General features: G+C 43.8%; 1 protein-coding gene across 3 annotated transcripts in view; it reads left to right on the top strand.

The window, feature by feature from the left end:
- The window catches only part of RFX4 (regulatory factor X4), a 158,793-nt gene that overhangs the window by 78,497 nt on the left and 58,351 nt on the right, over window positions 1-21,945 (top strand). For 2 of the 3 annotated variants that reach the window (XM_029953171.1, XM_029953170.1), the window contains exons 5-8: window positions 5,397-5,458; window positions 9,708-9,921; window positions 11,750-11,827; window positions 16,199-16,362. In XM_029953171.1, the coding sequence (XP_029809031.1) occupies window positions 5,397-5,458; window positions 9,708-9,921; window positions 11,750-11,827; window positions 16,199-16,362 (518 nt within the window). Of the gene's footprint in view, window positions 1-5,396; window positions 5,459-7,984; window positions 8,111-9,707; window positions 9,922-11,749; window positions 11,828-16,198; window positions 16,363-21,945 lie in introns of those variants that run through there. The other variant, XM_029953172.1, reaches the window with a different exon arrangement.

Raw genomic sequence — 21,945 nt, 5'->3', positions numbered from 1 at the left:
GGCTTCATAGAATGAGTTTGCAAGTTTTCCTTCTATTTCTATTTTTGGAATAGTTTGAGAAGAATGGGTATTAGCTCTGTTTTAAATGTCTGGTAGAATCCCCCTGGGAAACCATCTGGCCCTGGGCTCTTATTCATTGGGAGATTTTTGATAACAGATTCGATTTCTTCACTGGTTGTCGATCTATTCATGCTTTCTATCTCTTCCCATTTGAATTTTGGTAGTGCATGTGCATTTAGGAATTTGTCCATTTCTTCTAGGTTGTCCAGTTTGTTGGCATATAATTTTTCATACTAATCTCTGAGGATGGCTTGTATTTCTAAGGGATTGGTTGTAATAGATCCTTTTTCATTCATGATTTTGTCTCTCTTTTTTTTCTAAAGAGCCTGGCTAGAGGTTTATCGACTTTGTTTATTTTTTCAAAGAACCAATTCTTGGTTTCATTGATCTGCTCAACTGTGTTTTTTTGGATTCTATATTGTTTATTTCTGCCCTGATATTTATTATTTCTTTTCTTCTGCTGGGTTTGGGGTGCTCTTGCTGCTCCCCTTCTAGTTCCAGTAGGTACTCTGTTAGATTTTGAATTTGCTCTTTTTCTAGTTTGTTGAAATAGATCTGGATTGCAATATACTCTCCTCTTAGGACTTCCTTTGCTGTGTCCCAGAGATTTTGGATTGTTGTATTTTTGTTTTCATTTGTTTCCATATATTTTTTAATTTCTTATCTAATTGCCTGATTAGTCCAATCATTCTTTAGTAGGGTGGTTTTTAACCTCCACATTTTTGGAGGTTTTCCGGACTTTTTCCTGTGGTTAATTTCAAGTTTCATGGCATTGTGATCTGAAAGTGTGCATGGTATGATCTCTATTCATTTATACTTATGGAGGGCTGCTTAATGCCCCAGTATGTGATCTATCTTGGAGAATGTGCCATGTGCACTCAAAAAGAAGGTGAATTTTTTAACTTCAGGATGGAGAGTTCTAAATATATCTATCAATTCCATCTGTTCCAATGTGTCGTTCAGGTCCATTGTTTCTTTAGTAATTTTCTGTCTGGTTGATCTATCCATTGCTGTCAGTGGAGTATTAAAGTCCCCTGCAATTAGCACATTCTTATCAATAAGATTGTTTCTGTCTGTGATTAATTGTTTTATGTATTTGGGCGCTCCTGAATTTGGCACGTAGATGTTTATAATTGTTTGCTCTTCCTGATGGAGACACCCTGTAATTATTATATAATGTCCTTCTTTATCTCTTGTTACTGCTTTTACCCTAAACTCCAGTTTGTCTGATATAAGCATGGCTACTCTGGCTTTCTTTTGGCTTCCAGTCGCATGATAGATATTTCTCCATTCCTTTACTTTCAACCTAAAGGTATCTTCAATCTAAAATGAGTCTCATGCAGACAGCAAATAAATGGATTTTGTTTTTTGATCCATTCTGCTACCCTGTGTTGTTTGGTTGGAGCATTCAGTCCATTGACGGTTCAGTGTTATTATTGAAATAATGTGGGTTTAGAGTCATTGTGTTCTCCCTAGAATTCATGTTTATAGTGGTGTCTCTGGCACCTTTTATTCTTTGCAACATTTCCCTTATAGGGTCCCTTTTAGGATTTCTTGTAGGGCTGGTTTGGTGGTCATGAATTCTTTCAATTTTTGTTTATTTGGGAACACCTTTTATCTTTGCCACTGCCTGAGGCGCTAAGCGTTGCTGGAAATGAGCTGTGTGCTCCTGCAGTGGAAGTGCCCCCGCCCCCCCCCCCATCGCCACCACCGCCAACTCCCTGGCGGGATCACGTAGAAGTGGGGGCAGTTTTTCCCTATTGGCACCCGGGATTCGGATTCGAGTGGCCAACGCTGGAGGCGAGATGCGCCGTGGAAATGAGGTGTGTGCTCCTGCTGCCGCAGCCAAGGTAGGAGTGAGTGCCCCTGGGGCCGCTGCCATGGCCACCGACTCCCCGTCGGGATGGTGCAGGGGTGAAGGCTGTTCTTTCCCTTCTGCCATCTGGGTTCAGATTTGGGCTACCCAGCAGTTATATATGGAGTGAGAGTTTCTCTCTCCGAGTGTGGTTAAACGTTCTTTACCTCTTCTCTAGAGACAGTACTATGAGTGTGTTCAGCTTCTCTTTCTCTTCCCTTTGTCTTTCAGGGGCTCCACGTGCTTTCCCCAGGTTGGACTGGGACTCCCACCTCCCCTGCCCCTCTCAGGCTGGCCCGTTCTCCAATCTCCCCAGTTTGCACTCACTCACTCAGGCATCTTTGAGGTTGTCTTCTTTCTGGAGTCCGTATTTTCTCCTTCCACTCTTGCAGATGACAGTAATGTCCTTCTCAGTTGAATAGATGGGCAGATGAAGTTTACAGAGCTCCCTTATCTCCGCCATCTTGGCTCCTCTAATCATTTATTTAGCCAGCTCCCTGTCACTGGACATGTATGCTGTTTCCTATTTTTCTCTCTTATTAGAAGCCCTGAACATAGTTTCTTCATATTTCAGATTATTTCCTTGGAATTCATAGATCAAAAAGTATGACTATTTTGTGGTTTGCGATATGTGTCATAGAAATGTTTGGGGAAGGGTAGTACTAATAATAAACAATGTCGTCAGCAATTTGTGAGTTTCAGGTTTGCCCCCACGCTTGACGGCACTCGATAGTATCACTTTCCAAATGTCTGCTTAGTATCAGAGCATTAAATACGGTCCCTCACTGTCATGCCTGCTCTATGGCGGAAACGTCCCAGACCAAAATGCAGAAAAATCTCTGCTCTTCCTGGGCAGCTAGTGTGTGTTTATCTTGTGGGTACTGGGACTCCTGTGACTTTATTGTATTGATCGGGTTGGAGCTCTGAAGCCGAATCATAACCCACTATTAACCTGGGCTCCATCTTCATGCTTTCTGTTATTTTCCCTCCATCTGTGTCGGCATATCTGTAGCCATTCAGGACTGTACTGTTGTGAAAATCTGCTTTGTATCTTGGCTGCAAAATTAGCTCTGTGATAAGAGTCTGGAGGATGTACTTGGCTGGAGGGGGTGAGGCCACTAAAACCACGGTTTGCGTCATGGGGCAGATTGCTGTCTCCGACCCTGCGCAGTCCCCATCCTGCATACCTACTGCATTTTCCTCAAGTCACAGCATGTTGAGAGGGATGTAGTCCAAGTGAGTACCCAAACCCTGAGCTTACAGGAGTTAGGGTCGAAGAAACCAGGGCTGTGTCAACTACAGAAAGATTTCAGAGAATTCTGAAGCAATGCAGTACCATCGTTGTGAAAGAACATTTGAGAAGCCCTTTTTTATTTCCCAAAGTGGTATTGTCATGTTCCCGTACTAGATTTTCTAATCATCCTTGTAAGGAATGCATCTTTTTCACCCATTTTCAGATGAGGAAATGCTGCCCCATTATTCTTACTGGAGATAACTTCCCAATGTACAGAAATGGTCGATCCTTACTTCACCCATTCCAGATTCTCTAACTTGTCCACTTCCTTCCATCCCACTGATGCCAATTTAGTTGAGGCCACTAGCACCTATCTCTGATCTGGGGACAAGTATAGATATATTTTTAATGTTTATTCACTTTTGAGAGAGAGAGAGACAGAGAGACAGAGTGTGAGCAGGGGAGGGGCAGAGAGAGAGGGAGACACAGAATCTGAAACAGGCTCCAGGCTCTGAGCTGTCAGCACAGCTTGAACGTGGGGCTTGAACTCACAAACTGTGAGATCATGACCTGAGCTGAAGTCAGATACTTAACCTCCTGAGCCACCCAGGCACCCCTGGGGATGAACATATAACCCCCTGAGACCCTAAATGTCAGAGAAGTCAAGCAGCACCTCCACGTTCAAATAACTAACAGGATCACAGTAGCTGGAGGTTGAATGACTGAGTGGGTCAGTCAATGGGAATATCAGTGGGGATGGGAGAGGGTGTGGATGCATCAGGAGAGACGCATCCCTGTCTCTGAGGAGGCACTGTGTGTTCAACTCGCCAGTGGGAGGCTGGCAGTCCGTCTCCTCTCACACAGGGCGCCTTGCAGGCGGGCTATCCCTGACTGTGCCTACCCGCTGGGTGCTGTGCTAGAAGGGGAGGGGGCTGGAGGAATTTGCTGCAACTTAAGAGAAAAGTCCCTTGAAGTAAAATGGAATGAATTATCAGGACCATCAGTGGTAATAATCGGTAATGTTTACCGAGCCCTTACTAAGCGCGAGGCACTGTTGCAAATTATCCACATACATTTACTTCTGGATTTTACAAGAATTCTCTAAGGTAGGGCTTATCATTCCTATTTTGCAGATGAGGAAACTGAGCTATTTGAATACCTAATGAAGGGTCCCCAGCTAACAAATGGCTGAGTTTGGATCTATCCAAGCCAGGGAGCCGAGTTCCAAAGCCCTCACACAACACCCCTCCATTATCCTGTCTACCCACAAACATCATTTCTGCAACACCAAGGATGAGGCCTTTTGGTTGTGCCTTTATTTGGCAGGTGGCCTCCCCTCCCAGGTTCCTTGCAAACCCATGTGAATATTCTGGGCAACACTGCGCAGGAGTCAAGGATATACCTCGGGGCAGGGGTCGGGCTTCATTCCCCCATTCTGCAACATGGCTGAGCTCCTCGCCCGTGCCAAGCCCGGGGCCAGGTGCCTGTTCCCCCCGAGCTCACACTGAGGTAGAGGACGCATCAGATAGGCAGGCAGAGAGTTAGCCAACAAGGTAACTTCAGAGAGTGGGGCGAGAAGAAGAGGATGTAAAGCAGGGCCACAGGCCGGCAAAGGATTGCTTTTGCTACTCCCTGCTGGCTTGTCAGAGGAGGCCTTTGGGCAGAGGCCCGGATGTCGTAAGAAAAGGAGCCGATCCTGTGAGGATGGGATGAAGTTGCACTCCTGGCAGAGGGAGCTGCCCTACAAAGGACCCCACTGGGGAGGGAGCCTGGTGTGTTTCAGGAATAGTAAAAAAGAAGAAGAAAAAAAAAAAGCCAGCATGGCTGGCGTCTGGTGAGTAAGGGTGAGTCATGGGAGAGGAAGACCAGGAGGTTAAGAGCAGGGACCCGTTAAAGAGGCGTAGAGTGGGTCTTCATCCCAGGCACGGTGGAGTCCACTGGAAGGCTCTAAGCAGGGGGATGACACATTCTGGGTCAGCCGGTACTCCCCCTACACTGTGAGTAGGAGGGTGAAGCGCAGAGGGGCCGAGTGAGACCCCTTCAGAGTCCAGGGCCCCACAATCACTCCAGTGCTCCCCTCCCAGCTCCCAACCCCCGTAACCTCCCCAGGGTCCCGATGGCTCCTTAGTAGGTTATTGCAATCAAGGACGCATGCGTTCCCCCTTTCTTTGGATTGCTGTTTGTAAACCTCAGTCGCTGTGCTCCCCGCTTTTCCCATGGGTAACCGATTCTTGTGTTGACTTACAGATCATAAGGCAGCAGTTTCCTCAGTTGACCACGAGACGACTCGGGACCCGAGGACAGTCCAAGTAAGCACTGGCAGCCATTCCTCCTGTGGAGCACACGCCTCTGAGTCAGGCTGGGACCCCAGGTCTTTTATCCTGAGCTCAGTTCCCAGGCCTGGCGGGAAGTCTGTGCCTGGCACAGAAGAGCTTTAGGCAACAGGGCCCCCGAGAGAGAGGCTGTCTGAAACCCAGAGCCATCTGGCCCAGCTGTTTGTTTTAAGGAATCTGACTTAGTGCCACCATGCCTTTAGATGTTTTTTGTCAAATGGCCTAGGGCATTACTTACAAGAGCACTTTGTGGCTTCTTGGACAATTTCCAGGTTACTTAGATTGTTTCGCTGAGCAAATTCTCTGCTCCGACAGTATCCATTCGGCCAGAGAAGCAACCTGTACCAATCCCTGCCAGTGAGGTGGGATGGAGAGGTCCAGCCCTGGTACACAGGGCGCACAGTGTCCCGGCCAGCCGTTCTGGGGGCCAGCCCACCCACCCTTGCTTCACACTTAGTGTGTCAGGTGTGCGGTGCTAGGCACAGGTCTCCTGCCCTCACGGAGCATGTACTCTGGTGGGGAAGACAGATCAAAAATAGATAATCAGATTGTGACAGAGGCTTGTCGTAGAGATTAACAGAAGGAGGGTCATGTAGTTTAGAAAGGGTAGCCCGGGAAGTCCTTCCTGGAGGAGTCCTGAGAAGTGAGAACAATTTGTGGACCCCTTCTCTTTGGTGCGAGTTGGTAGGAAGGGAATCTCCGTCTTCACTGCATAGGATTCACTAAAATCTGGATTATAAGACTTGCCTCAAAAGGTATTTCAAAAATCACTGACCGTTTAACAGGTGTTCCATGGCCACATAAGTTTGGGAAACACTGACTTCAACAGGTTCCTTCATGCAGGACTTCTCAGAACCTTTATTATGTTGAGGCACTTGGTGACTCCACTAGAGGGTGCCTTATTATACAGCATTTCTAAACATTTTGACCTTGTTACATAGCAGATCAGCACATACTGACTTAAAAAAATACACTTAAACAAACAACCGTTTAGGATTTATAAGACTTGAAACTAAGGGTACTTCAAAAGCAATGTGTCCCATACTGTCACCTCACTCCCCCTGCTCCTGCCATCCTTGGGCAGCATTCTTTTTGTTTGGTTGTTTAATGTTTATTTATTTATTTCAAAAGGGGGGAGGGGCAGAGAGAGAGGGAGGAGAATCCTAAGCTGGCCTGAGCTGTCAGCACAGAACCCGACGCAGGGCTCCATCTCACACACTGTAAGATCATGACCTGGGCTAAAATAAAGTCGGATGCTTGACTGACAGAGCTAATCTCGTGCCCACCCTGGGTAGCATTCTTATCTTCCAAGGCTGGATTTAACTTTGGAGTCAAGTGAGGTAAAGAAAGAGGGTGATCATACTAGGAGAAACCCTTTTTGGTAAAGCTCTGAAAATAATGACACTGTGTGTGTGTGTGTGTGTGTGTGTGTGTGTGTGTGTGTGTGTGTGGCTTAGAAGCTTGGGGCAATTTTCAAAGACAGAAAATTTTGAGCAGAGGACATTTGGGAATAAATGTCTAATAAATTTCCAAGGTGACTGCTCTGAAGAATAAACCTCGTCCATAAAGAAAAACTCTAGTTTTTAGAATTTAAAATTTAAAAATAAGGTGTCAGCCTTAGTAAGAATATAGAGTACAAAACCAGATGCCACCTTACTTATTTGCTGGTAAGCACAGCGGCTGGTACTCAGCAGGCCATTCAGTCCACACATTAAGTGGGTGGTTGGAAGTGTGTTGAATGAACAGAAATAAGTGAGTCTTTGAAGAGATACATTGTTGCCTATCTCTAAGATAGAAGAGTAGAAACAGACTGTGGAAATAGATACATAGTAAGGATAGGGAAGAAAGGGAATAAAAATAGAACAGAAGGGTTTCCTATCCTACAGAAACTTGAAGAAAGTTACCCTCTGTCTACATGTGAGACCTTGATTTTATTTATTTTTTATTGTTTTTGTTTTTGTCTTCTTCTTTAACCCAGAAGCTAGCAAATTGGGCACTGTCTTCTTTAAACATTTGGCAGTGTCAAATTCATTGTATTCACTCAGTAAGGAACTGGTTGAAAGGTAACAAGAAGGTTTAGTCTCCAATTTGGCCTTCTAGAGAAAAATCCCTCAGCACATTTACCCTGACAGAATCGATCTGGGTGACTGTGGAGTGTGTTGACATGTCTATGGAACTGAAATAGAAAAACCGAGAAGTGATTAGAGCAATAGCTTCACTGCAGTTGCTGATTTCAGCCACACACATGCATGCTCCAGGAGGGAAATCAAGAAGTGGTCTGATCTGAATGTGTTATCACTGTCTTGATCTTAAGAGATTATAAAAGGGGAACTTTGTTAAGGTTAAGGAGGTGAGTCCTAACTGCCTGGCCACCTGGAGGGCGCTCCTGGAGCAGCGGAACCTTCCCCTCCCCCTCCCGGAGGGTGTCTCTTGGGATGGGGAGGCAGTTATGACAGTTGGGAAGTAGAAGGTGCAGAAGACAGAGAGCAGCTCAACCCAAAGAGGAACTTTCTGATCACGGTCCCGACCCAAAATGAACTGGGCTGCCTTCGGAGAGCCTGAGTTCTTCATCCCAGGAGGCTTTCAGATAGAGGCGAGAGACCCACTAAGCAGAGATATCACAGAATGGTATCAGGAGTCAGGGGGGTGGGGAGCAGGGGAGGTTATGTGTGCTCATCTCCCCTCCCCGGGAAGCCTCTCTTGTAACTCAGAATGCACCACCAACCACATCTCCACTAGCAGAAAAGAGTAATGTGTTGTACAGTTTCGGGACACGAGGTCCAGGAGTTACTTACATTAGCGTTGCCGTGCAGTTATAGAAATCTAGACGTACCAAATCAGAATCTTTGGGGGTGGAGCCCTGGAGTCAGTCTTTTAGTGTTTTGTTGGTGATTCTTAGTAGTAGTAAAGTTTGAGAATCACTGGCTTCAAGGTTAAAGCACTTTAGACGTTGAAATCCTGCCTCTACTCACTGGGTGATCTTGGGCATGTTACTTAAATTCCCAGGGCCTTAGTTTCCTAGTCTGCAAAATGGGGATAGTGGTTATTCCAGCCTTCCAGGGGCTTTGTGGGATTAAGTAGGGTTATGTGTGTAACTCATTTTGTACCACATTGGCTGCTGTGAGGAGCACTGATTTATAAGAGTAAATGATAACGGTCTCTCGCAGGACTGGGGATCCTAGAACCGCAATGTATGCAGATGCTTCGCCTAATAGGCTTGTCGGTCTTAAACTGATGTGCGTCAAAGTTAACTTTGATGCTTGTGTCGGTGCTGATCCTGGGTCCCCACTCCCACTTTCTGAATTGGTACATGGAGGGAGGGAGGGCCTAGGAATCTGTATTTTTATTATGCCCCATAAGTGACTCTGATGGACCTCCCAAGTCTTTAACAGCATCCTGCAGTGAGACTCGCCTTGAAGAACCTCTTCCCAACAGCTGAGTGACCCAGACAGAGCAAATTACTCAAGCTTTCTAGCCGTCTGTTTTTCCATTCGTAGAAAGACTGTAGTAATCCTCATTGCAGAGAGTATTGTTACAAATGAACTAGGTGGAGTAGCTTGCAAAGTGTCCAGTATGTAGCAAGCGCTCAGTAGTGTGTAGCTGACATCCAAACAAAATGCACCTTCCATCCCTCCTTAGTCTTCATTGAAACATTGCTGTTATTAAGCACATTTTAATAAAAAGTTTTGGTCTTTTACATTCAGTGCCAACTGAGACACTGGGTCTACCTTTTTTAAAGAGACGGTTCTTTAAGGCTACCATTTATTGATTAAGAAAATGGGCCAAATGAATATTTGTTGGTGGTACAGTTGGCAGTTGCAAACACACCTTTCTTCCTGGGTCTCCACAGAAAAGGACACTCAGGTTCTGTACTTCTGGGGTCCCATTTGGGGCCCGATATAAGAGATTAAATCCAAATGGAAATTTTTTTTCATCCCCTTTTCTGCTTTGCAAAGTATTTGACTTAACATTTTCTGTAGGAGGCAATTTTGGTTATTTTTACCTGCCTGATTGATGGCTGTAACATGGAACTTTGGTTTAAGTCTAGATTTCTGAGATGTCAAGTCTCACAGGAGAATTAACTCTTCTAGCCCAGGGAGGATGGGCCCAGCCATCCTCAGCCTTGGGCTCCCCTGCCCAGGAAATGCCGCCTGATAACGGTGCCTGTGGGTCTCTCTCTCTCCCCCTCTCCCCCTCTCTCTCTCGTTGTCTTCCTCTGGCCCAGGTACCATTACTATGGCATTGCGGTGAAGGAAAGCTCCCAGTATTATGATGTGATGTATTCCAAGAAAGGAGCCGCCTGGGTGAGCGAGACAGGCAAGAAAGAAGTGAGCAAACAGACGGTGGCATATTCACCCCGGTCCAAACTTGGAACGTTGCTGCCAGAGTTTCCAAATGTCAAAGATCTAAATCTGCCTGCCAGTCTGCCTGAGGAGAAGGTGACCACATCTGAGGCATTGCTGGGCGTGGGTGGCTCTCCCTTTCTCTCTCCTTTGACACAACACACACAGCCCCTCTCCCCCTCTTACTCTCTCTTAGTGCGAAATGGTGAGTTCAAAAATATAGATAGAAATCTGGGTAAAACATGGACTTCAGTTAATGATAATGTATCAGTATTTATCCATTCGTTGTGAGAAATGCACCATACTAACGTAAGATGCTGACAGTAGAGGTAAGCGGTGTGGGGCATATGGGAAGTTCTTCGTGCTTGTCTTCACACCTTTTCCACAAAATCAGTAACTCCTACCCTGAAATAGTTTATCTATCTGCCCATCTAACCAACCTACCTACCCGTCTATAATGCTCCACTGTCTCACTTCATGAAGGAAGGACTTCTTAGCTCTAGATTGTTTTCTGTTTTATTTATTTTATTTTATATTTTTTAATGTTTATTCTGGACACAGAGAGAGAGTATGTGCTAGCAGGGGAGTGTCAGAAAGAGGGGGAGACACAGAATCCAAAGCAGGCTTCAGGCTCTGAACTGTCAGCACAGAGCCCGACGAGGGGCTCAAACCCATGAACCATGAGATCATGACCTGAGCCGAGGTCAGATGCCCAGCCAACTGAGCCACCCAGGCTCCCCTAGATGTTTTTAAAATATCTTTTTAAAAATGTTTACTTATTTTTGAGAGGAGGGGAGCACTCGAGCAGGGGAGAGGCAGAGAGAGGGCAGAAAAGGCTTCAGAGGGCTCCACACTGACAGCAGCAAGCCCAATGTGGGCCTCGAACTCATGAACCATGATATCATGACCTGAGCCGAAGTCGGACACTTAATCCACTGAGCCACCCAGGTGCCCTGATATGTTATAGGATAAAGTTTCCCATGTGCTAGAGAGAATGTGATGAAACCTTAGTTCGATAGACAAGACTTTGCAGGCACAGTGAATCAGATAGTTTGGGTCACAGGGTATTTGGAGGAAATTCTGACATCCATCTCTAGGGCACCTATCTAGATGCAGCTGTTGAGCTCCTGCTGTCCACCTGTCACGCTGGGAGCTGGGACGCGGAGGGAACAGAGAGGTGTGCTGCTCCCAGGGGTCTCACAGCCAAGTGGGGAGATGGATGCTTATACACAAGCAAACTAAGTTTATACAAAACGAATGCATGCCTGTGTTCTGAAACAAGATTGTCTGTAAATAATGCTTTAAATCTGAGAACCAGTAAATATTTTTTTTCTCAAAGTTGCTTTCCCCCCTTGCTATACTATTCTTTAAAATTCTTGGATAAATAGAGCTGGAGATGAAGTTCTTTTGCTGGACAGACTCCAGGAAATTTCTGAATGTCTTTTTGTGATTTTTGGCAAACATCTCTTCTTACAAGTAGACACTGGGTTTTAACCTTTTAGTATCTTAGCTGATGGGAATTTCATTAATGTGCTCTGCTGAACACTACTACATACCAGGCACTGTACAAAGTGCTGGATTCAGGAGCCTGAATAATATGCCATTTTTAGTTTTCCCAGAGCCCATGGTCTCAGGGGTGAAGAATGGGGGAGATAGATACCCATGCTTTCCACTACACCGAAGGACAGGTGCTCCCATGGAGAAATGACGCAGAGGTGCTATGGGAGCACAGAGGAGGGAGCCTAGGGTCAGAGAGCACCACTGATGAAAGCTAGACCTGGTCTTACAGGATGAGTGGGTGTAAAACAAATTTCATCTCCTCAACAGGGAATAAACGACTTGAAAACTGAAATTCTAAAGGCAGCAGTCATGTGTATTCATTATGTTTTTATTATTGATTCCTCCCCGCCCCCACTCCCCACAGGTTTCTACCTTTATTATGATGTACAGAACACACTGTCAAAGAATACTGGACACTGTAATCAGAGCCAACTTTGATGAGGTAGGTCAACAAGTGCTGAGCTGTGAATACTCCACATTAAAATATTATAATAGCCGCAGCTTCTACTGCACTAGCTCCTACTGGGTGCCAAATGTTGGGAAAATCCCTGATGTGCGCGAGCTCCCATAACCTTTACAGTGATCCCAGGAAAGAGGCTCTGTTGTTACCCCATTTTACAGACCTTCTGTGAGGACAAGCAATTCTCTCTGATGGAAGCTGTGAACTGCATCCTGTCCCACCGCCTGCTGGGAAGACCATTTGCAGGGATAGCCTACATCTTGCGGTGGAGATTTAGAGAAACAGGGGGAAAGCTTTCCTATATTTTGGATTTGATCTCTTCCTGGGGCCCCATTGGATTTTTGTTTTAAAATGTTACAGTTAAAGAACAGGGAGGAGAAACGGGAGGGGATGAAGTACCAGTTACGTAACCAGAGAGACAATATAACCCTCTTGCCTAAAATGCCATCCAAAAGAGCCTTCCTGAGGGATGGCAGAAAGCCACACATTTCACCCCATAAACCTGAAGCCTTTCTGTTTACAGAAATGCTTTCAGACCAAAAAACAACAACAACAACAACAAACAAAAAAACCACATCCTGGCATAGGTTGTGACACTGAATTTGAGAGAGGATGGGGCAGGCTACAAGGGAGCTATAAAAAACCAGTAGCTATTAGTGGAAAAGATCCAGGAAGTTCCCCATTGTGTGTTTTGGGGGGTGTGCACTGTGGGAGACAGAAGGGTAAAAAATGATGTAAGGCACAAAATGCTGTCTCCCCCATCTTCCTTGGCCTCTCCGCCTCTGTGTCTCGCAGCAGCGAACGTTTATTGAGCACCCCGCTTGCTTGAGTTCGCTCCCAGACGGTTCCCTCAGTAACCTGAGCAGTGGTGGTCTGGTCGCCCGCAAGCTGGCACTTGGCCCCCAGACAGAGTTCCAGGAGAGACAGTAGTGCTGGTGGGGAAAGACCATCTTTCCTGCTCTTGGCTTTTATTCACGAGATTGTTCAAACCTCCCAATTCCTTCAACGACCATTTTAAGTGGATTTTTCTTTTTTAAAGAAAGAAAAATCACTGCTTTCTCTCATGTTGTGGTTTGGCAATGTCTTCCATCCCAGAAATCACTGACATGAGGCCAAATAAAGGTTCATGTCAGTGAAGACAACACTGGCTTCCATAACAAATACCCCAGATCTTAATGCGTGAGCCATTTATTTCTTGTTGATGTCACAACCCAGTGTGGGTGCTCACAGGGGAAGGCTGGTTGCTGGGGGTCCTTCAGGAACCCTGGCTTCTTCCACCGTGTGGCCATACCCTGCCCTAGAGCCTTGGCATCCTGTTTTTCAGCAGACGGATGGGGAAGAGGAGTACAGGGAAAACACACCCCCTTCTTAACCTTGTCAGCCCAGAAATAAAATGCATCACTTTTCCCCATATTCCATTGGCAAGAGCTGGTCTCATGACCTCACCTTGATGCATTTATATATTTAGGCCTAAGCTTCAGGATCAGTTGACTTGACATTCAACCTAACATGGCCAAATCAGAGCTTTAATTTTCCACCTGAGTTTGTTTTTCCCATTTCAGATTGCCACCACCACACATCTAATTGCTCAAGCCATGAAGCTTGGTGCTTCTCTTTCGCTCGCCCTTCATATCCAGCCCCTTGGGAGGTCCCACCATCCCCACCTCCTGCTGTAACACTGTGTCTGTCTGTTTCATATCCAACTTCCAAGTTCCTGCTCTTGGGCTTTCTTCCACTCTTCTCCCTCCTTCCTTTTCCTTCCCACTCCAAGGAACCAGTACCTTTGGACATTAAATGGCCTGAAATGCAGAGAATAGAAAGGGAAGTCAAAACTGGCTAACACCCACCTCTCAAAAGGCTGCTCAGGAGACTGAAGACTGATCAGGGCTCCCTATGCAACTTGAGCAGGCTTGAAACAGACAGATGCCTGGTAAAGACTGATTTTCCACAGATTTGTTTTCACCTACACAGCTGCTGATCTTTTCCAGAATTTCTGTTTGAAATTGATTGCTCACACATAAAAAAGGAGTTGGGATGCATGCAAGGAGAGCTAAGAAAGACAAATGAATTCATAATCTACCAAATCATAGGAATCAACTGGGCAGGGGTTCTTAGGTAGTGTTGGAAGGGCAGGCAGGAAGGTCCAGGACTCAGCCTGAGGATGAGGCTCAGGGACAAGCTGGGACCAAGGAATAGTAGAGGGTCCTCTAGAGGTAAAGTACCTTATCCAAGAGTCCTGGCCGTCTCCTGGCCCAGGCCAAACCAGTAGTCAGCCACCAGGTGCCCCAATGACAGAACAAGAGAGTTGACAGATGAGCAGAACCACAGTGAGAATCCTGGCTGGTGATACAGACACTTAGACAAGGGGTAATAAATGCTTCAGGCGGTCCATGGGTTCCTTGGGCCTGGGAGTGGCAGTTTCTCCTTGATATAATAAGAACTACCACCACTAACCTTTATTAAGCATCTGCTGTGTGCCAAGCACTAAAATAAGTGCTTTTGGGGAATCTTTACCAAACCCTATGCAGTAAATACTCCTTTTATTGTCATTTCACAGGTAAGGAAGCTTAGCTATCTCTGAACTTAGAGAGTTAGACCCCTGGTTGGTAATAGGGCCAGAATTGGAAGCCAGTCTTCACTCATCTGGATTTTCTGTTTTAATTTGTGATCTGGCTGAATACAATATTCTCACTGTTGTGGAATAAATGGGACTGTGACTTAAGTTTCACAGTTTACAAACCTGACCTTCATTCACCATTTGATCATGGTTTTGATCATCAACTACCATTTGCCCCCCAGGGAGTCAGGGGTCATGCTTTTTGCCCCATTCCTTATCCCCTAAGCCTCCCACCATCCAGTGCAGGCCATGAATGTCAGGGAAGTCTGTCCCCAGGAGGCTGAGCTCAGGTTCCCAGGTTGAAGTCTGAGGTAGTCTGGTCAGAGGAATGTCAGACCCTACTCCTGAGAGGGGCCTGAGGGACACGGCAAGTCACCAGGGCAAGGATAGAAAGCTGGGGAGTGAGCAGCAGTCCAAGGATAGAGATGAGTCTCAGGAATGAAGTAGAAGGCCAGTCAGCATGAGAAGAACGAACTAGAGGTGAGACAGATTGGTGCAAAGACTGAGGCAGATGTGGGCTCCACCTCGCCCATCCCCTAACTTGCTGTCTGGATTTGGACAAGTAAGTTAATATCTCTGCAAAATGGGAGTAAGGATTCTCAGCTGTGGTAGAATTACAAGTATTAAGTGAGAGAACCAAGGCAAAGTACCTGGCATATAGTAGTCACTCAATAAATAAAGCAAATGCCCAAAGCAATACCACCTCCAACATATTAGACTAAATTGTCTTTTTCATTGAATCAGGTTATTTAGGGAACCAGGAATGTGGATAATACCACATGTGGGGGTTCAAGAGTGCCCATCCATGAGGGAAAGAAGGACACATAGTCCAGAAACCAAGTTGAGCCTATGAGAATTCACAAAAATTCAGTAATTTGTTCCCTGTCTCCAAGTTGAGCCACTTTCAGTGTTAGTTAAACTATTTTTAAGGTTATCATATACACCAGTTAACCATCTTTGCTGTTTCGCTTCACTTCCCTTCTCTTGTCCCACACCTCAGACCCCTGCCCTGCTCTCTCCCTGACCCCCAGCTTACCTACTAAAAGGCACAGAGATATAGAGGCCACCAAAGAGGTCTCTGCCTTAGACATTACTCTGGGGCTTGCTTACCCAACAGCACAGCAGGAGCGCCTGCTGTCCTTGTGTTAATAATGCCTGCTGTGTTTCCGTTCTGTACTAGTGTTTTGGGTTGGCTGCCCACATAGCTTACTGGCCACATACCACCATCTGGCATCCCATAGTGGCAACAACCGGCCAGAGTTCTTTGGGGAAGTGGAGGGATTTGGATAGGAAGAGGCTCTGATATTTTATTCCATTTTCGGTGCATAAATTTTCCTCCCTTCCAGATACATTCCTTTCACCCGCAATCCCGCATCATCCCCTTCTTTGCGATTACCCCAGGGGTCACCAGCTGGCCCAAAGAATAGTGAATATAGTGCTCTGAGCTCGGAAAGAGCAATACCCCTTCAACTTTTCCTAGACCACAGCATGAGGGGGCTGGCGGGTTCCTGTGCTAGTCCTCTCTCGCCGGGCAGAGGAGCCCCCAGGCTGCCAGGCCAGGTGGTTCTGTGGCAGTGGGCATGGCACACAAGGGGGCAGGGTTGGGGGGAGACTCTGGACAGGGCCTCCTATGCCACAGCAGGGGATGCAGAGGACCTCACTGCAGACGGGTGGGTCCCAGGCTCTGTCAGGAGGGCTCTTTGTAACCCCCTGGTTTTGTCTGTGGACTGATACAGGTTCAAAGTTTCCTCCTGCACTTTTGGCAAGGAATGCCGCCCCACATGCTGCCCGTGCTGGGCTCCTCCACGGTGGTGAACATCGTCGGCGTGTGTGACTCCATCCTCTACAAAGCTATCTCGGGGGTGCTGATGCCCACCGTGCTGCAGGCGTTACCTGACAGGTGGGCATGCTTCTGCTCGTCTCCCTTCATGACTGGTCCACAGCACTCACTGTTCCTGCCTCTCCTTTACTGAACATGATCCTTCGCTGTGTGGGGGGCAGGGGTCCCCCTTTAAAGACAATTAACACTGGGCTCTTAAAAGTTTTATTTATAATTTTTTTAATGTTTTATTTATATTTGAGAGAGAGAGAGGCAGCAGGAGCAGGGGAGGGTCAGAGAGAGAGAGGGAGACACAGAATCTGGAGCAGGCTCCAGGCTCTGAGCTGTCAGCACAGAGCCTGACGCGGAGCTCGAACCCATGAACCGTGAGATCATGACCTGAGCCGAAGCCAGATGCTTAACTGACTTAGCCACCCAGGCGCCCCCCTTTTTTTTAATGTTTTATTTATTTTTGAGACAACATGAGTGGGGCAGAGAGAGAGAGGGAGACACAGCATCGGAAGCAGGCTCTAGGCTCTGAGCTGTCAGCACAGAGCCTGACGCGGGGCTCGAACCCACCAACCATGAGATCATGACCTGAGCAGAAGTAAGATCCTTAACCGACTGAGCCACCCAGGCGCCTTGTCTCTGTGTCTCTTATAAGGACACTTGTCATCATATTAAAGGCCCACTCAGTTAATCCAAGATGTCATCTCAAGATCCTTAGTTTAATCACATCTGCAAAAAAGGTCATCTTCACAGGTTCCAGGTGGGCCTATGGTGGGGAGGGCCACCTATTCCAGCACGTGATCTCCATGTGCAGAGTAGATTCCCGCAGGGCCGACATTCTAACTTGAAGGGTATGTGACTGAAACGTTTCTCAGTGAAGCTGTAATGTGCATTTCTCTTGTTAGGAATGAAATTGAGTATCTCTTCGTATCTTTAAGAGCACATTTCTTTCCTACAAACTCTCCCTTCTTTTTCTTCTTCTTCTTTTTTTCAAGTTAGTTAGCATACAATGTAGTCTTGGTTTCAGGAGTAGAAAGAACCAAGTGATTCATCTCTTACATGTGACACCTAGTGCTTGTCCCTAAAAGTGTTCTCCTCAGTGCCCGTCACCTATTTAACCTCCGCCCCCCCAGCAACCCCTCAGTTTGATCTCTGTATTTAAGAATCTCTCTCTTTTTTTTTTTAATGTTTATTTATTTTTGAGAGAGAGAGACAGAACACAAGTGGGGAAGGGGAAGAAAGAGGAGGGAAACACAGTACCTGAAGCAGGCTCCAGGTTCCAAGCTGCCAGTACAGAGCCTGACACGGGCTCTAACCTGCTAACTGTGAGATCATGGCCTGACCCAAAGTCGGACACTTAACCAAGAATCTCTTATGGTTTGCCGCCCTCTGTTTTTATCTTCCTTTTCCTGCCCTTCCCCTGTATTCCACATACGAATATAATCTTTCTCTGGCTTATTTCACTTAGCATAATACCTTCTCGTTCTATCTACATTGTTGCAAATAGCAAGATTTCATTCTTTTTCATTGCCAAGTAGTATTCCACACCTTCTTTATCCTTTCTTCAGTTGATGGGCACTTGGGCTCTTCCATAATTCGACTGTTATTGATAGCACTGCTATAAACATTGGGGTGCATGTGCCCCTTCAAATCAGCATTTTTGTATCCTCTGGATAAATTCCTAGTAGTGTAGTTGCTGGGTTGTAGAGTAGCTCTATTTTTAACTTTTTGAGGAACCTCCGTACTGTTTTCCAGAGTGGCTGCACCAGTTTGCACTCTTGGTTCTTATCCTTTGATTATTTTTCTATTTGGTGGTTGATGTTTTTTCTTATTGATTTTTAGGAACTCTTTATTTATTAGTTTTAATAACCATTTTTCTATATTAGAAGTTGCAAAATTTTTTCATTTCATCATTCCTTTGTCTTTGCCTCACAGAAATGTAGTTATATGTATCAACCCCTGTTTTTATGGCTTCTGGATTTTGAATCATAGTTTTAAAAGTCCTCCCCACTCCAATGATTACAGAATTTCCCCCCTGGTTTATCCCACTAACTTTATAATTTAATTTTGTACTTTTGAGTTTCTGTTCAATTTGGAATTCATCCTGATCTAAGATGTAAAGTGTGGCTTTATTTTCTCCTCAGGAGCTATCCTTTTCTCCCAAAACCATATGTTAATTATTCCATCTTTTCTTCACAGATCTGAGATGTCTCTTTTTTTATATAATAAATTCTGTATGTATCAGTGGCTCTTTCTGGACTTCTTATCTGATGCCACTGATATTTCTATACATTCATGATCCAGGGCCACTCTGTTTTAAGTTTTGTGCTTTTAAACATATTTAATATTTAGTAGGACTAGCTCCTCATACTTATGTTCCTTTTTTAAAAAAAATTTCCTGTTATTATCACTTAATTTTTCCATACAAACTATTTTGCCATCACTTTGTCTATTTCAATAAGTTGACATTTATAGCACATATACATGTACTCTTATTGAGATTGTATTACACTTAGAAATCAATTTAGGGAAAAATATATATTAATGATATTGAGAATTCTTAATGAGAAACATAGTTTATCTTGACATTTATTCTAATTAATTTAAAAATTTTTTAATATTTTATTTATTTTTGAGAGAGAGAGACAGTGTGAGCAGGGGATGGTCAGAGAGAGAGGGAGATATAGAATCTGAAGACAGGCCCCAGGCTCTGAGCACAGAGTGTGATGCAGGGCTCAAACCCACGAACTGTGAGATCATGACCTGAGCGGAAATCAGATGTTTAACCAACTGAGCCACTCAGGTGCCCCTCTGATATTTAATTTTGTGACTGCAGGAGTATTGCAGATGTTTTTTCATATAAATTTTTTACATTTTAAGAATTTATTATTAGATATTTATCTTTTTGTTGCTATTGTGAGTGCAGTCTTTTCTTCCATAGCTCTTGACAGATGGTGGGTTGTATATATGAAAGCTGTTGGTATCTGTGTTTTCTATTTTGAGCTGGCCATGTCAAGCTTATCTTGTTGTATTTATTTTTTGAGGTTCTCTTAACTTTCCATGTTTAGAATCCTATTATCTACAAATAGAGATAATTTTACCCTTGTTTTTATAATTTTTATACCTCTCATTTATTTCTGTTGTCTAATTACATTGACATATACCTCAAGAACATGTTGAAGTTCTTGACTTTAATGAAAATGCATGTAGTGTTTCCCCATCAAACATCACGCTGGCTTTCGGATTTATATTGATGTATTTTATCCTATTAAGGAATGTCTACCTTTTAAAAATTCATTAAACATTTTATGAAGAAGTGTTGTTGAATCTTATCCAATGTTTTTCATCATCTTTGGAAATTATTATTTTATTTATCTCCTAATATTGAACCATTCTTGCATTCCTAGAATAAACCCCACTTACAGTATATACTCTTTAATGTGTGGAAGGGGTCTGTTTGCTAATGTTTCATGGAGAGTCTCTGCATCAAAATCATAAAGTGAGATTGGTCTGCAATTTTCTTCTTGTGTTTGATCTTCATTAGTTGTTAGTATCAATGTTATTCTTCATGAAAGAAATATGGAAGCTTCTCCCAATCCCCTTTTTTCTCTAAGCTCTGATACGCTTTAAATAGCATTGAAATTTTCTGCTCTTGGAGACACGCAGGATTAATTCCCCTCTGAAGGCATTTGGGTGTGGTATTTTGTGAGAGTAAATCTTTGAATTTTTTTCCCCTATAATAACTGGTTAGTTTCAATTTTCTATCTTCTCTGAGGTAAGTTTTGTTAAATTATATCTTCCTAGAAAATATCCACTTCTAGATCTTTAAATTTACTTGCTTAGGATTGAGTAAAGTGAATTTATAGACTCATTGAGTTTCCTCTGTGCCTGTGATTATTTCTGCTTTACTACCTTTTAGGTTGTAGAGTTGTGCTTTCTGCTGCTACTCTGTGATTAAGTTACCTGTTTGTTTTATTTTTTCAAGGAACATGCCCTTGGATATATTTATTCATGCCATTTCTCTTTCCTTTTTCCAATACATTGATTTCTTTTATTTAACTCATTTCTTTTACTTTCCTAAGCTTACTCCGTCCTTCATTTATTCAACAAATATATTATTGAATGCTCACTACATAGTTTGTTTTTCTATCAGTGACCAAGAACAATTGACAAAAAAAAAAAAGATTCCTGATTTACTTTCTTTCATTCGTATTTAATGACATAGATATTTCAGGGTTGGGTTTTTCTTTGAGCACTTTCTTACCTGTATCCCATAGGTTATGAGATGTCATATTTTAACATTATTATTTTCTAGATATTTTGCAACTCTGGTTTGGAGTTCCTTTATGTCCTAAAAATTTTTTAAAGAGTACTTTAAAAGAATTTAAAAATTGTTAGGAGCTATTATCTTATACTTATGCTATTCATTTTGGCCTTTATTGAGTAGGGACTGTTTTCTGAACTATTTCTTCTTTTGAGATTTTATTTGTTGTCTAATATATGGTTACTTTTGTGACACTTGGAAAGAAGAAGCACTGTCTGCATTCAAAGTACAGACTTTGGTAAATATGTATGTGAGTCGACATTGTTGTCACTAAGTTCTCCTTTGTCTTAGTGCTGTCCGCTTAGACTGTTATGGGCCAAGATAGGCAAATAAGCTTAAGACTCATTACTAATGTGGGGGCGCCTGGGTGGCTCAGTCAGTTAAGTGTCTGGCTTCGGCTCAGGTCATGATCTCATGGTTCGTGGGTTCAAGCCCCATGTCGGACTCTGGGCTGACAGCTAGCTAGGAGCCTGGAGACTGCATTGGATTCTGTATCTCCCTCTCCCTCTGACCCTCCCCTGCTCACACACTCTCTCTCTGTCTCTCAAAAATAAATAAAAAACATAAAAAATTAAAAAAGAGACCTATTACTACTGTGTGCTAACCTATTTCACCTTGTATCTCCTATAATTTTTGTTTTGGAATATTGAGGCTATGTTATATGATGCTTTGATATTTCTAGCCGCTTTATCTTCAGTGTGAGCAATACCTTCATTATGAATTTAACATCTTCATTGTAAATTGTACTCTTGGCATTATAAAATCTAAAGGAAATTTTTTTGGCCAAGAATTAACTTGTCTGATATTAAGATCATTACCTCCATTTTCTCTTTGTTTACATCTGTCCCAAATGCATTTGCCTATCTTTTTATTTTTAACCCTTATAACTTGCTTATATGCAGAACCATTTAGAATTTGTTTTATAGTTCAATCTGATTTTTTTCTCTTATTAGAAAAGTCTAGCCCAATTACATTTATTGATACAATAGATACTTTTGTTCTTAGTTCAGTCATTTCATTTTATATTATTATGCATATAGCTATTTGTTTAATTTTATTTTTGAAATTCAGGTTTATTTGGTGTATACATTATATATAGTAACATTCACCATTTTTAGCATATACAGTTGACCTGTGACGAACACAGGGACTAGAGGTGCCAAACCCCTGTGCCGTCAGCAGTTTGCATATGACTTTCGACACCGGTGAAGCTTAATTAAGTACTAATAGTCTGCTGTTGACCAGAAGCCTTATCACTAATACAAACAGGCCACTAACACATATTTTGTCTGTTCTGTGTATTACATACTATATTCTTACAACAAAGTAAG

The sequence above is a fragment of the Suricata suricatta genome, chromosome 10, assembly GCF_006229205.1.
Source record: "Suricata suricatta isolate VVHF042 chromosome 10, meerkat_22Aug2017_6uvM2_HiC, whole genome shotgun sequence".
In the NCBI taxonomy this organism is placed as follows: Eukaryota; Metazoa; Chordata; class Mammalia; order Carnivora; family Herpestidae; genus Suricata; species Suricata suricatta.
This window is presented reverse-complemented; position numbering and strand designations above follow the sequence as displayed.